Here is a 13,754-nt window from a genome sequence, read left to right on the forward strand (position 1 = left end):
CTCCTCTTTCTTGTGTGTGCATGCGCGCACGCACATGCGAGTAATTTTGCATTACTTATGGATCCGCCCTTGTACTTGACAAAGACTGTATGAAACTGTATTCTGAAATCCTAAAAATGTTACTTGCCATATTGACTTGGATAACACTGTATAATTTGGGCAGATTGTTTTTATCAGCCAGAACTGCAATTGCTATTCACAGTGTGGAGTACATTTAGCGTATCTATGCCCTCAATTTACAGCTCCACTTTCAAACTTAAATACTTATTGTTTCTTATTATATATTATTTTATATTTTCATATATCTCTTATTTTTATATTCTTGAATGTGGCTCATCGTGTCTTCAGTTGCCCAGATATGCATATTAATGTCTAAAAAAATCCAATAAATAGTAAAAAATGAAAATGCAGCTGATTTTGTATGTATAACCATAAGCTATTTAAATTATACAGTAATTCTGAATTTCCTCTGATAAATGTAATCCTAAACATTTAATTCTTTTAAGCTGCAGTTTTTAGGGAACTTTTAATGATCTCTTCTTTCAGTTTTGTATTGAAAAATTTAATTGTAGTGTTGATTCTATTTTTTATTCTGCAGCACTGAGGTAAGCTTCATGAACACAAGCTTCACATGATTGTAGATACTAATGTTCTTTATGATAATAACAACAATAACATTGTAATCTGAGATAATTTGAAAACCAAAAAAAAAGACAGCCATACATGCTTAGCAATGCAATGTTGAGAGGGATGGTTAAAATTAAGAACTTTAAATCTAGAAGACTAATCATACCTTAGCAAATGTACACAATTTATAAAGTATTTAAAAGAGTAAGAGATTACCTCAGTCTTTTGCATAGAATGCTTCTAGTCAGTGCTCTCCAAATGTAACAAATAAAATAAAATAAAATAAATGGATAAAACAACTTAATGAATTCTTTTATTCATAGAAATATGACCGATTCGACGCGCAACAGAATCGAAAGCCAAGAACCCCCATCCAACCCCAAAACACAACAAACCAACTCATCAAGGCCATGAATGTGAGAAGACATTGTGTCTGAATAAATAATTAAAATCGGAAACCACTTACGAGAATAAATAATTAAAATCACAATTAAAAATTTGGATGAACACACAAAAATTTTTAACCGTGATTTTAATTATTTATTCTCGTAAGTGGTTTCCGATTTTAATTATTTATTCAGACACAATGTCTTCTCACATTCATGGTCTTGCTGAGTTGGCTTGATGTGTTTCGAGGTCGGATGAGGCGTTCTTGGCTTTCGATTCTGTTGTGCGTTGAATCGGTCATATTTCTATGTGTGAAAGAATTCGTTAAGTTATTTTATCTGTTTATTTTATTTTATTCGTTACATTTGGGGAGCATTGACGCATTCTACAAAAAGATTGAGGTAACTCTTATTGTTTTAAATATCTTGTAAAAATGTAGAAGTTATTGAGCCTTGTAGCTCTATGTTTTTGCTAACAGTTTATAAAGATATCAGTAGTGGAGTATTGTTGTGTGTGTAATCCAAATTCACATTAAAAGTAATATACACATGATAAGTTAGCAAATAATTACTAGAAAAAAAACTAATAAAAATATTTTTTTGAGTTAATATATTAATTTTGGATTTTGATATAATTCCCTCAACCTCAAAAACATGGCTCATACTGAATGATAAAAGGGATAGTGGCTTACTGGAACTTTTCTCTAGCAATGGTTAAATAAAAAAATAAGAAAATATAATACTGATGGTATTGCATTGAGTGATGAGAGTTATCTTCTATTGCCTTTTTTTTTTTTTTTTTTTTATGTGAACCCCAAACACGAGAGGTGTTAGAACCTATAGTACTTAGTACCGTGCTTGGGTTGGAGGTTGAGAAGACGAAAGAAGATATTTGTTGACATTGGACTTGAACTTCTGTAGATTGTAATTTTCAGGAAATACGTATGAAGGAAGGTTGTTCCAGAAAACGGCAGTTGAATGAATAAATGAGGAAGATGAAAAGTTGGTTCTGTGGGTTTGAAGTTGGAGAGTAAATGGATGTTGGCTGGTGGCGGCACGTGTTCGGACTGTTTTGAAAGAGAGAGCGGGAATTATAGAATCCAATTCGGAAGAACAGTGCCCATGGAAGTATCTGTAGAAGAGGCATGCAGCGGAAACAGTACGTCTATGAGACAGTGAGTGGAGAGACTCTGTTAGAGATGAATCATTAATTAACCTAACTGCCCTCTTCTGAATGGAATCAAGAAGACAGAGAGGTTTTGGGAAACAGAAGCAAGTTTTCTACCCCAGATGTGGGAACAAAATGGAAAGTGGAATGCAATGTGCTATCATCGGCAAAACTATGGATAGGATTTCCAGTCAATGAAAGAAGGTCATTAATATACAAGAGGAAAAGAGTGGGGGAAAGAACTGAACCTTGTAGGGCACCGGCATTAGTGGAGAAGTTAGAAGACAGAGAGCCATCTACCATCACCCTCAGTGAGCGAACAGAGAGAAAACTGGATAACCAATTACTAAAAACAGTTGGCAAACCATAAGATGGAAGCTTGTTTAGAAGACCTTTATGCCAAACACGATCAAAAGCCTTTGAGATGTCAAGAGCAACTACTTGTGTTTCACCGAACCTTTCCATTGAATTAGTCCATAAATGGGTAACATAAGCCTGAATATCACCAGTGGATCGACACTGACGGAATCCATACTGGCGATCGTTGATCAGACGGAAGGTTTCTAAATAGTTTGAGTTGGCGGGTAATTGATTTCTCCATTACTTTAGAAAGATTAGAAGTAATTGCAATGGGACGATAATTGGATGGGAGGGATTTGTCACCCTTTTTAGGAACTGGCTGGATATGAGCAAATTTCCAAGCAGAAGGAAAAACACCTTTGGAATAAGAAAGTGAAAAAAGGCGGCAAAGAATAGGAGTAAGTTCAGGAGCACAGGTTTTGAGAACAAGTGGAGAAATACCATCAGGACCTGGAGCTTTCTTAGCATTAAGATTCATCAAAATCCTTCTGATATCCTTTTGACGGAAGACCACAGGAGGCATTGAATGGAGCGTGTTAGGAATGGTGGGAGGTGTTTTACCAAGATCATTAATACATGAGCTCAAAGAAAAATGGGATGCTAGCAGGTCAGCTTTATCCTTGGCTGAAGTGACAACAGAACCATCTGGTTTGGACAGAGGTGGGAGCAGAGATGGGCAAAAGTTGCGGCCAATAGCTTTGGCAAGAGACCAGAATGCTCGGCTACCATTAGGGCAAGAAGCAAGTTTTCTACTCTTAGCCTGTTCAAACTCTAGTTTGGACTGATTAATAACTGCTTTACAATTGTTGCGAGCTTTGGTGTAGGCAGAAAATGAAACTGAAGAATTAGAAACAAGCCAATTACGATATGCAACGTTCTTCTCTTGGACAGCCTTAGCACATTTATTGGAAAACCAAGGTTTAGATAAAGGACGAGATTTTAAAGTGGAGTGTGGGATAAAGGATTCCATTCCTGCAAGAATAATTTCACTGACACGATCTGAGCAAACGTTGACATCAGAAGTTTTGAAACAGTAATCAGACCAAGGAAAAGAAGAAAAGGAGTCTCGCAGGTCATCCCATTTTGCATTCTTGTAATGCCAAACAACACGAGGTTGGGAATAGCCATGAGATAAAGGTTCCATTGGAGAAGAGACAATCACCAAGTTGTGATCTGAAGTGCCTAAAGGACCTCTCACTTCGACCGTGTACTTAGAAGGGTTGTTTGGGAGAAAAAGATCAAGCGTATTGGCTGTATGATTAGGATTGTCCGGTATTCTTGTAGGTAAATGAATAATCTGTGCTAGGTCATTAGTAATTGCAAAAGCCTCAGCATCTCGACCTGCTGGGTCGGTGTAACTAGAAAACGGAAGCCAGCTAGAGTTGTGAACGTTAAAATCACCAAGGAAAATTACCTCACTGTTAGGAAAGTTGGACTGGAGAAAGTCAAGTTGCAAAGAGAGGAAGTCAAAGAGCTCCAAGTGATTAGTGGAGTTGGGAGAACGGTAGAGACAACAGATGAATTTTACACAATGAGGTAGAGAGATTTTAAGCCAGAGATGATCAAAGAGAGGAGATTCCAAATTGCCAAGTCTCTGACAGGGAATATCAGAACGGACATATGCACAAGTACCACCTTTGAGGCGAAAGGAATCATACAGCAAATAATTTGGACATCTGAGATGAGCAGTAGTTGAATAAACTAATAACTGAGATTCAGTCAGAAAAAGTACATGGGGTTTGGAAGGCTGCAAGTGGAAATGGACATCGTTGAGATTAGAATTGAGACCACGTATATTTGTGAAATGAATTAGGAAGTCCTTGGGAGGTTTAGATCTTTTCGCAGATGAGCTTGCTCTATTATTTTGACAATTCATGGTGTATTCAATAGTAAGAAAAAGTGGGTGGGACATGCTATATGAAGTAATGAAATTTTTGGATATGGCGTACATGTGGTAAGAATATACCCAGATCCTTGACATAACGTGGCCTTGACAATGCTCCCCGCATACACACTACTCGGACTCCCTCCAGTCACTATCTGGCAGAGTAGAGGTAGCAAGATTATACACTAGCTGATCCGGAAGCTTCCTAGAGAGTTACCAATAGGTTCAGTCCGGTGTACTAACTAGCGGCCGGCCTGCGAACACCGTCTTAGAGCTGTACCCTCGAAATGTAAGGAATATTGGATCTCGCCACGACATTCATCGTAACCTCAAAAATCATCAATCATAGTGCATGATGGAAGAGATAGGGAAGGGTTGGCCGGAACTTAGCTCTAGAGACTAAACATGGGTTCCACCACTTCAAGCCTCCAATAAGCAAAGTGGTGGTATTTCACCGGTTGATGAGAGTCATCTACCACCTAGTACTGCCTGGTAACATAGAGGGGCGGCGTTCCTCCATGTGGTGTGGGCACCACACCTCGACCCCTGCTTACGTTGGTTCACACCTGGGTGGTCACCCACCATGTACTTGTGCATGAAGGTTATACCCAGGATTACTAACAGTCCCACCATCGTGAAGGTGCAAGCAGAGGATTTGGCTGTCATAGACCGTCCGGACTTCGCCGAAATTGGGTCCACTTTGACTTGAGTGTCACCCGAATATCAGTTCCATCAGCGTTTTAGACTCCCAGGTAGCAAGAACAGCTTGTCTGGCATATCTGAGAGAATGTCTGTGACAACCTCAAGGACCACATATGGGATATGGGATAACAAGCTAATTGGTCTATAATTTCCAATTTCTGATTTATCTCCTTTCTTATGCAGCAAAAGTATGATTGCTTTGTTCCACTGCTTTAGGCGTTACACCTTTTCTAATGCACTTTGTGAAGAACCTTGCCAGTTTTTGTGTTATGTCTCTTCCTCCGAATTTTAACAACTCCATAGTAACTTCATCTTCTCCCAGGGCTTTCTGATTCTTCATTTTCTTCAATGCATGTTCTACCTCATCAGGAAGAATATCAGGTATGTCGTATGTGTTGCTACTTTGCAATCCATCTTCCCCACTGCTGGCATCATTCCCTCGCTCCTTGTATAATTCTCTATAATAGTCTTCTGCTATTTGAATTATGCCTTCTCTGCTGTTTATAAGTACACCATTGCTATTCTTCAGTTTCAGTATCATTTGTCTGTCTGTATTACTGCTCATGGCTGCTGATTTAAATCCTTTGTTTTCTCTTAATGCTTGTTCTACTTTTCTTGTGTTAAATCTTCTTATGTCCTCTCTGAGTCTCTTTCTAATGGCTTTGCATAACTCAGTATACTCAATTTTCTCCCTGTCAGTGTTTTTATTGCTCTTCAGTTGTCGTCTTCGGTTCATCATGACAAGTGTTTCTTGACTAATTTTTTCTTCTTTGGATTTCTTTTTCCCTATAGGTTTCTTGGGCTTTATCACTTTCAGAAAGTTGTAATATTCCTCGTCGATATCTTGGTCCTGAGCAGTCTGCAGAAGCTCAAACTTGTTCTTAAGTACATACTGCTTTTTCTCCTCTTCTGTTATCTCAAAGACCTTTGTATTATTTACTGGAGTCAGTTTTTTCCTTTCCTTTCCTTTCCTACATCTATATCATGTGTACATCTTACCATTCTGTGATCACTTCCAACACTTACCTTATTCAGGACGGTAACATCATTCGCAATATATCTTCTGTTAGTGAGGATGAAGTCGATTTCATTATTTGTTAATCCATTTGGACTCTTCCATGTCCACATGAAAAGGGTGAAATTTCTGTTCACCCTTTTCTTGAAAAAAGTGTTCATTACTGACAGTCGTTGAGATTCTGCAAATTCTACAAATCTTTCACCTCTTTTATTTCTTTCACCAATTCCAAAATTTCCTGTAGTTCCTCTTGATGCACTGTTTTGCCTTTTTCCAACCTTAGCATCGAAGTCTCCTATAATAATAGTGTAGTGGGTTTTCTGCTCATTAAAAGACTCTCAATTTCGGTGTACATTTATTCAACCTCTTCATCATCATGGCTCAATGTTGGTGCATAAATCATTATAATCTTTAGCTTGTACCTCTTAGAAATCTTTAGTATTAGTCTTGACACCCTTGGTGATGTACTTTTGAATTCCAAAATGTTGTTTTTAACATCTTTATGGACCAGAAACCCAACTCCACCTTCACTCCTTTCACCGTTTCCATTTGTGTACAGCAGATTTCCACTTGATAAACTTATAAGTGATTCATTTCTTCTTCTTGTTTCAGCCAAACCGATAATATTCCAATTCACATTTTCTAATTCCTTTTCCAGCTCTAATATCCTGTCTTCACTGATGAGTGATCTTACGTTATAATAGGCCAAGTTCAGTTTCCGTGCATGGCAGCCTGGTCGTACCCAGAGAATTCTTAGCAACCTCTGCTTCCACTCTGATCCTCTCGCTGCCGTAAGAGGAGAGTGAAAGCTGCTGGGGACTGAGAGCCATTTGCTTTGTAGTGCTGTCATATGCTGGAGGGTTTGGTCTTTTCCTCTTCACGCTAACCAGGCATCTTGAAGAGAACCACTCTACACGTTCGTTGCCACCTAAGTGACGTAACAGGGCTTACCATCGAGAAGGTGTGCATGAGTGGATTTTAGGGAGGCAGGCCAACCGGACTTTTCCTAAATCTTCTGTAATAGAGAGATATTGGATCCATCAGTGTTTTAAGCTGAGTGTCTGATAACACAGAGGATACCTGTTCCCCTCTTAAGCCCCCATATATATATATATATATATATATATAATTGAAAAAATGTTGAGCCAACATTTAAAGATATAAAGTAAAGGAATCATATAAATGAAGAATGATAATGTTCAAAGTAAATTTGGAGATCTGATTAATGTCATCAAATAAACAATTAAACATTACATCAGATTGTGATATTAGAGGATAAGAAAATATGGAGAATTTATTTTTTTAAAATAAAACTATGCACATTAGAAAGTAAAGTGGAAAAATAGGCTAGTGAATACTGAAAGAAAAGGCATGAGTGTCCTAAGCTATAACAAAAAGAGAAGCCTCTAAAATAAAAATATTACTAAAATAATTAATATTACTAAAATTATTACTGATTACCAAAAAAAGGATACATTGAATTAGCAAAGGCTTGGATGTATTGCATAGTGCTAGCCCTCAATAATGTGACATTCAATATATCTGTTTTTGATAATTAGCAGTAATTTTAGAAATATTAGTGATTGATTCGTCTTTATTTTTTTATTTAGGGACTTCTTGTTAGGGACCTAGGACACACCTTTTCTTTCAGTGTTAACTAGCTTATTTTCAACTTTTCATTCTGATGTGCAGAGTTTTTTTTTTTAATATCTATAATTCTCCATAGTTTCTTATTGTGTGTGTGTGTGTGTGTGTGTGTGTGCGTGTGTGTGTGTGTGTGTGTGTGTGTGTGTGTACACACATAAATATATGAAGTATATATCAATATAATATTTATTACTGTTTATTTTAGTATAAGAGGTCCAGGTCGGCCGAGGAAAGATGGTAGTGGACCTGTACAGCGTAGAAAAATGTAAGTTAAAGTCTATGCATTTGCTAAACTTAGAGAAGCATTTTATATATTTTTAAATTTATTTTTATCCATTTATTAACTGCTACTAACAGATTAATGTTGAAAGTTTAGCCAGAATGAATAGCATTAGTGAAAAATTCTGTATTTTGCAACTTCAGTTTTTGTTAATTAAAAAGTACAAGCTCTAGCATTAAAATTAGCTGTAATAATTTCTTTTTTTTTTTTTTTTTTTTTTTTATGAAAACCCAAGCATGAGAGATATTAGAACCTATAGTGCTTAGTACTTTGCATGAAAGAAGATTTTTTTTTTTTTTTTGACATTAGACTTGAATTTCTGTAGATTGTAATTTTCAGGAAATACATAAGAAGGGAGGTTGTTCCAGAAAACAGAAGTTGAAGAAATAAATGAGGAAGAGGAAAAGTTGGTTCTGTAATTTTAAAATTGGACAGTAAAAGGATGCTGACTGGTTGTTGTGGCACGTGTTTGGAAGAGAGCAGGAATCATAGAAGCTAATTCAGAAGAACAGTGGAAGTATCTATATAAAAAGCATGCAGGAGAAACAGAATGCCTATGAGACAGAGAGTGAAGACTTTGTTAGAGATTACGTTAATCAATGTAACTGTCCTCTTTTGAATGGAGTCTAGAAGCTGGAGAATAGATTTGGGAGCACTGCCCCAGATTTGGAAACAGTATTCCATGGCAGGACAGATTCCAGATTTGTACATGGTGAATAGCTGTTCAGAAGATAGATAGCACTAGGAGTGAATGAGAAACCCCAGTTTTTTAGATGCAGTGGAAGGAATATTTTTGATATGCTTATGCCGAGAGAGAGAGAGAGAGAGAGAGAGAGAGAGACTGACTAGAAGTCAGGATAATCCGTAATAGAGATATGCAATCTTGTCAAGAAATTGAGTGTCATCGAAGATAAGCATAGGAGCAGAATCCTTTTGTGAGTTAGGACAGGACTGAGTTTTAGAAGGATTGAACTTAACTAAGTTATTTTTGCCCCACTGGAGAATTACCTGGATATCAGCATTTAAGCAATTGGTTGTGGATATTCGAGAAGTTGAAGCTGTTTGTGCTGAGAAAGGTTTCTCAAAGGTGAAGTGCCATGTGCTATCATCAGCAAATCTATAAATAGGATTTTTGGTCTTTTGGTCAATGGAAGATGGTCATTAACATACACAACAAAACACATGGGAAAAAGAACTGAACCTTGGGAAACACCAGCATTAATGGAGACGTTAGAAGACAGAGAGCCATCACCTGCAGTAAGCAGTCAGAGAGAAAACTGGATCCAATTACAAAACATAGTTGGCAAACCATAAATTGGAAGCTTATTTAGAAGTCCTTTATGCAAACATGATCAAAAGCTTGAAATATCAAGAGAAACTGCTTGAGTTTCAGCAAATTTTTCCATTGAATTTGTCCATAGATGGGTAACATAAGCCAGAATATCACCAGTGGATCAATACTGATGGAATCCATACTGGCAGTTGTTGATCAGATGGAAGATAGTTTTAAAGCTGGCAGTTAATTGATTTCTCCATTACTTTAGAAAGAGTAGAAGTAAATGCATAACGTAAAGTGTAAAGTGTGTTAGTTGACTGATGGCACTAGGGGTTTCCCCCATCTCCGTGTTATGTTATCTGTTTACGTGACACAGAACTCCAGATATTTAAAAAGTGTGTGGGGAGTGGTTTGTTGTGTAATGTTATGTTCTGTTGTTTCTCTGTGAAGATGTAAGCGCAATGGGATGATAATTGGATGGGAGGGATTTGTCACTCTTTTTAGGAACTGGCTGGTTTTAGCAAATTTCCAAGCAGAAGGGGAAAACACTGGCATAATAAGAAAGCATAAAATAAAAAGGTGACACAGAAGAGGAGTAAGCTCAGGAGCACAGGTTTTGAGAACAGGTGGAGAAATACCATCAGGACCTGCCACTTCCTTGGTTTTCAAGATTATTCAAAATTCTTCTGACGTCCTTTTGATGGAAGACACACAGGAGGCATTGAATTGAGTGCACTGGGAAAGGTAGGAGGCGGTTTACCAAGATCATCAATACATAAGTTAGAAGGAAAGTAGGATGCAAGCAGGTCAGCTTTGTCTTTAGCTGAGCTGGCAATAGCATTGGTCCTTGAGGATGTTGCAGACATCCTCAAAGGACCAATTAACTCAAGGACCAGGTAGCAAGCAGTTCGTCCCCAAGGACCTGCCTGCTACCTGGGAGTCTGAAATGTTGATAAAACTGATATTCGGGTAACATTCAAGTCAAGTGGACTTAATTTCAGTAATCTGAAGTTTTCTGAGAAGCGTAAACAGGTTGCAAGAGTAGCTCATGGGGATTTTGTCAATGATATATAGGAATTTTTCTAGCAGGGATGAGGTTATTATCCTCTTGTGTAAGGCAATGATCAGGCCATGCCTTGAGTACTGCATACAGGTATGGAGGCCTCGTTTTAGGAAAGATGTAGAGCTGCTGGAACGAGTACAGAAATGGGTAACGAGATTGGTGAGGGGGAACAAGGTTGCTGTTACCAAGAAAGACTTAAGTTCTGCAAATTTCAGTGTCTCCAGACAGTGAAATTTGCAGAACTTAAGGTGATCTGATTGAGGTGTATAATGCTTTGATTGGTTTGAGCAAGCTCAATACTGATGGAATTCTTCCTCTTGCACAGATTCTGCACCCGAGTGGCGGGGCATAAATTCAAATTGAGGAAAGTTGTTGTTGTTATTTGGTTTTTAGGAGCGTTAGCAGCTAAAGCCATATTGCTCCAGGGATATGCGGTGGTCATTCCCTGACCTTTCCGCATCCTCCATATTTGGTGGATCACGGGCTCGAATTGAGGAAAGACGGTTGTAGAATAGATGTGTAGAAATTTGCCTTTAGCCAGCAGGTGGTTGATTGCTGGAACAAATTTCCATCTGTCATTGTGGAAGTTGACAGCTTAAATAAATTCAAGGCTGAACTAAAACTTTTGGAGTGAATGGATAGGTGAAACAGGAATTTTTTTTTTTTTTTTTAGGCATGTGATGCAAGAAAGCAAAGCTTATATAGAGCTTTGCTTTCTTGCATCATATGCCTCTACTAATGCTAATACCCTGGTATATGCTGATGACCTAAAAGGTACTCACACTAATTAAGGCAAATCAAGACCTTCACCAAATCTCATAAGAGCTGACCTCCACTCTGTCATCAATATTCACCTACCTCAAACAATTTGGTCTATACATCAATCCTGAAAAGTCAGAAACCATGGTCTTCTCGTTAAAGAAACACCCAACAAAAATCCATCCAGCTCTTATTGGAGCCTCCATCCTGCTTGTTCATAAACACAGTGACCTAGGGGTAAGTTTTGATCCAAAGCTTCTTTTCAGCCAACATGTAGACATGTTTATCGCAGAAACCACCAGTCTGAAATGGATATGCAACCAGCATCTGCAACATATAACAGACAAATCCACTATGGTCAGATTAATTGCAATAATAGTTTATCCCCCACTTCTCTATGCTGCAAAGATGTGGGCATCTGCATCCCCCTCTACTAACAAACCAGTGTTCTCCTCCTAGTATTGGCTCCTTAAGTGGACTTACCACAAGCTTAGCCTACTTCCTCAGGTTTGGACCACCGCCATGGCCAACACATTGAACATCCCAAGGCTCACATGGCTCATTGATAAAAGGAGACTCGTCATAATGCTCAAGCTCTTGACTGGTCTCATCCCCTCCCCCTCCTGTTACAACTGTGCATGGAGGATCCCAGTTGTATGTCTGCGAGCAATTCCACAGCTATGCCCTCTTCAAACACGCCTTCACCTGCCGGATCGGTTCCTTCCCCAGCAGATGTTATCACATGTCCAGGGCCTAGATGTCGACCTTAAGGAGTTTAGTCAGGATTAGCAAGATAGGAAGAGAATACTCCATGGTGGGTGGCCAAGAGCCACTGTTATAACCAGAGTCCTGAGCAACGTAAACTCTTACTGAATTCAATTCATTGTATATAATTATGCAATTCAGTGTATATATTTATGTTATGTATTTATGTCTGTTCACTCACTTAATGTTCTTTATCTATAGCAGCATTTCCCAAACTGGATCTATGGATCCCAGGGGGTCTGTAGACCAGTTCCAGAGGTCTGCAAAGCAGACCCTCTGGAACTGGTCAAATTATTCATTCTATGTATAGCAAATTGATGATAAATAAAGTTATTATTATATATTTATGTAAATAAGAATAAAGTTGAGTTGTTTTAAACATAAAACTTTGAATTTTCTTTTGAGAAAACCCAGTGCGCTCATGCTCTCTCTCTCTCTCTCTCTCTCTCTCTCTCTCTCTCTCTCTCTCTCTCTCTCTCTCTCTCTCCTCTCTCTCTCACACACACACACACACACACACACACACACACACACACACACACACACACTGTATATATCATCCTGTATATAAACACTGTTGTAGAATAGATGTGCGGAAGTTTGCCTTTAGCCAGTGGGTAGTTGATTGCTGGAAAAGACTTCTATCTGTTGTTGTGGAAGTAGATAGCTTAAATAAATTTAAGGCTGAACTAAACAAACAGTTGGAGTGACCGGATGGGTGAAATGGGAAGTGTTTTTTTTTTTTGGCTGATGCTCTATAAGCATGCTTTCTTGCATCATATGCCTCAACTAATGCTAATATGTATGTACAGGGCGATTTGGGAGGTTATAGTATCGATTATTCTGAGTAAAAAAGTTCATATAAACATGACCAATTCCCAATGGATACGGAGATACAGCCTGTTTGAAACGTGTGCACAAAGCCATTATGAGAGGTATTAAAGAAAGATAAATTACTTATTGTTTGTATTTATTGGCTTTTTGAATGATGCAAAACAAATAATTGACTATTTTTTTACAGTTCACAATAAATGTTTGAAAATCCCACTGCCAACCTCTGTGCACTTTGCAACTCTTGTGGTAATATGGTGTGTCATTCTTCTGAGATTGTCTTGGCATTCCTTTATGAAGGCGGCGCCTCCATAGCCAGGTGGGAAGGAGCAGCAGTGCGTAGCACACGCTTCTTGATTAGACCGGGATTCAAGCCCGTCACCACCAAATACGGAGGATGCGGAAAGGTCAGGGAATGACCACCACATATCCCGGAGCAATATGGCCTTAGTTGCTAATGCTCCTAAAAAAAACCAAATAACAATAACCTTTATGAAGGCAACAGTATCCAAAATGCGAGCAAGCAATTCGTCTCATGTATTCACTTTTTCTTTATATACTGCTCTTTTCATCCTTCCTCACAAACAAAAATCTAAAGGAGTGAGGTCTTGGAGACTTTGGTGGCCAACAAATGGAACCACCATGGCTGGCCGACCCATTATTCAGAGAAAGTTCGATTTAGATATTGTATCACCAGATGGATATAATATTTTTTTTTTTTTTTTTATGTGAATCCCAAACACGAGAGGTATTAGAACCTATAGTACTTAGTACCGTGCTTGGGTTTGAGGTTAAGAAGACGAAAGAAGATATTTGTTGACACTGGACTTGAACTTCTGCAGATCATAATTTTCAGGAAATACGTATGAAGGAAGATTGTTCCAGAAAACGGCAGTTGAATGAATAAATGAGGAAGATGAAAAGTTGGTTCTGTGGGTTTGAAGTTGGAACAGTAAATGGATGCTGGCTAGTGGCGGCACGTGTTCGGAC

General features: G+C 38.3%; 1 protein-coding gene across 5 annotated transcripts in view; it reads left to right on the top strand.

Moving 5' to 3' along the window:
- The window catches only part of LOC150080216 (histone-lysine N-methyltransferase 2C-like), a 1,301,638-nt gene that overhangs the window by 38,461 nt on the left and 1,249,423 nt on the right, over positions 1 to 13,754 (top strand). For all 5 annotated transcript variants that reach the window (XM_090381514.1, XM_090381519.1, XM_090381517.1 and 2 more), the window contains exon 3: positions 7,996 to 8,055. In XM_090381514.1, the coding sequence (XP_090237640.1) occupies positions 7,996 to 8,055 (60 nt within the window). The remainder of the gene's footprint in view (positions 1 to 7,995; positions 8,056 to 13,754) is intronic.

The sequence above is a fragment of the Mastigoproctus giganteus genome, chromosome 9 (genome assembly GCF_048544385.1).
Source record: "Mastigoproctus giganteus isolate SK-2022 chromosome 9, ASM4854438v1, whole genome shotgun sequence".
Classification (NCBI taxonomy): Eukaryota; Metazoa; Arthropoda; class Arachnida; order Uropygi; family Thelyphonidae; genus Mastigoproctus; species Mastigoproctus giganteus.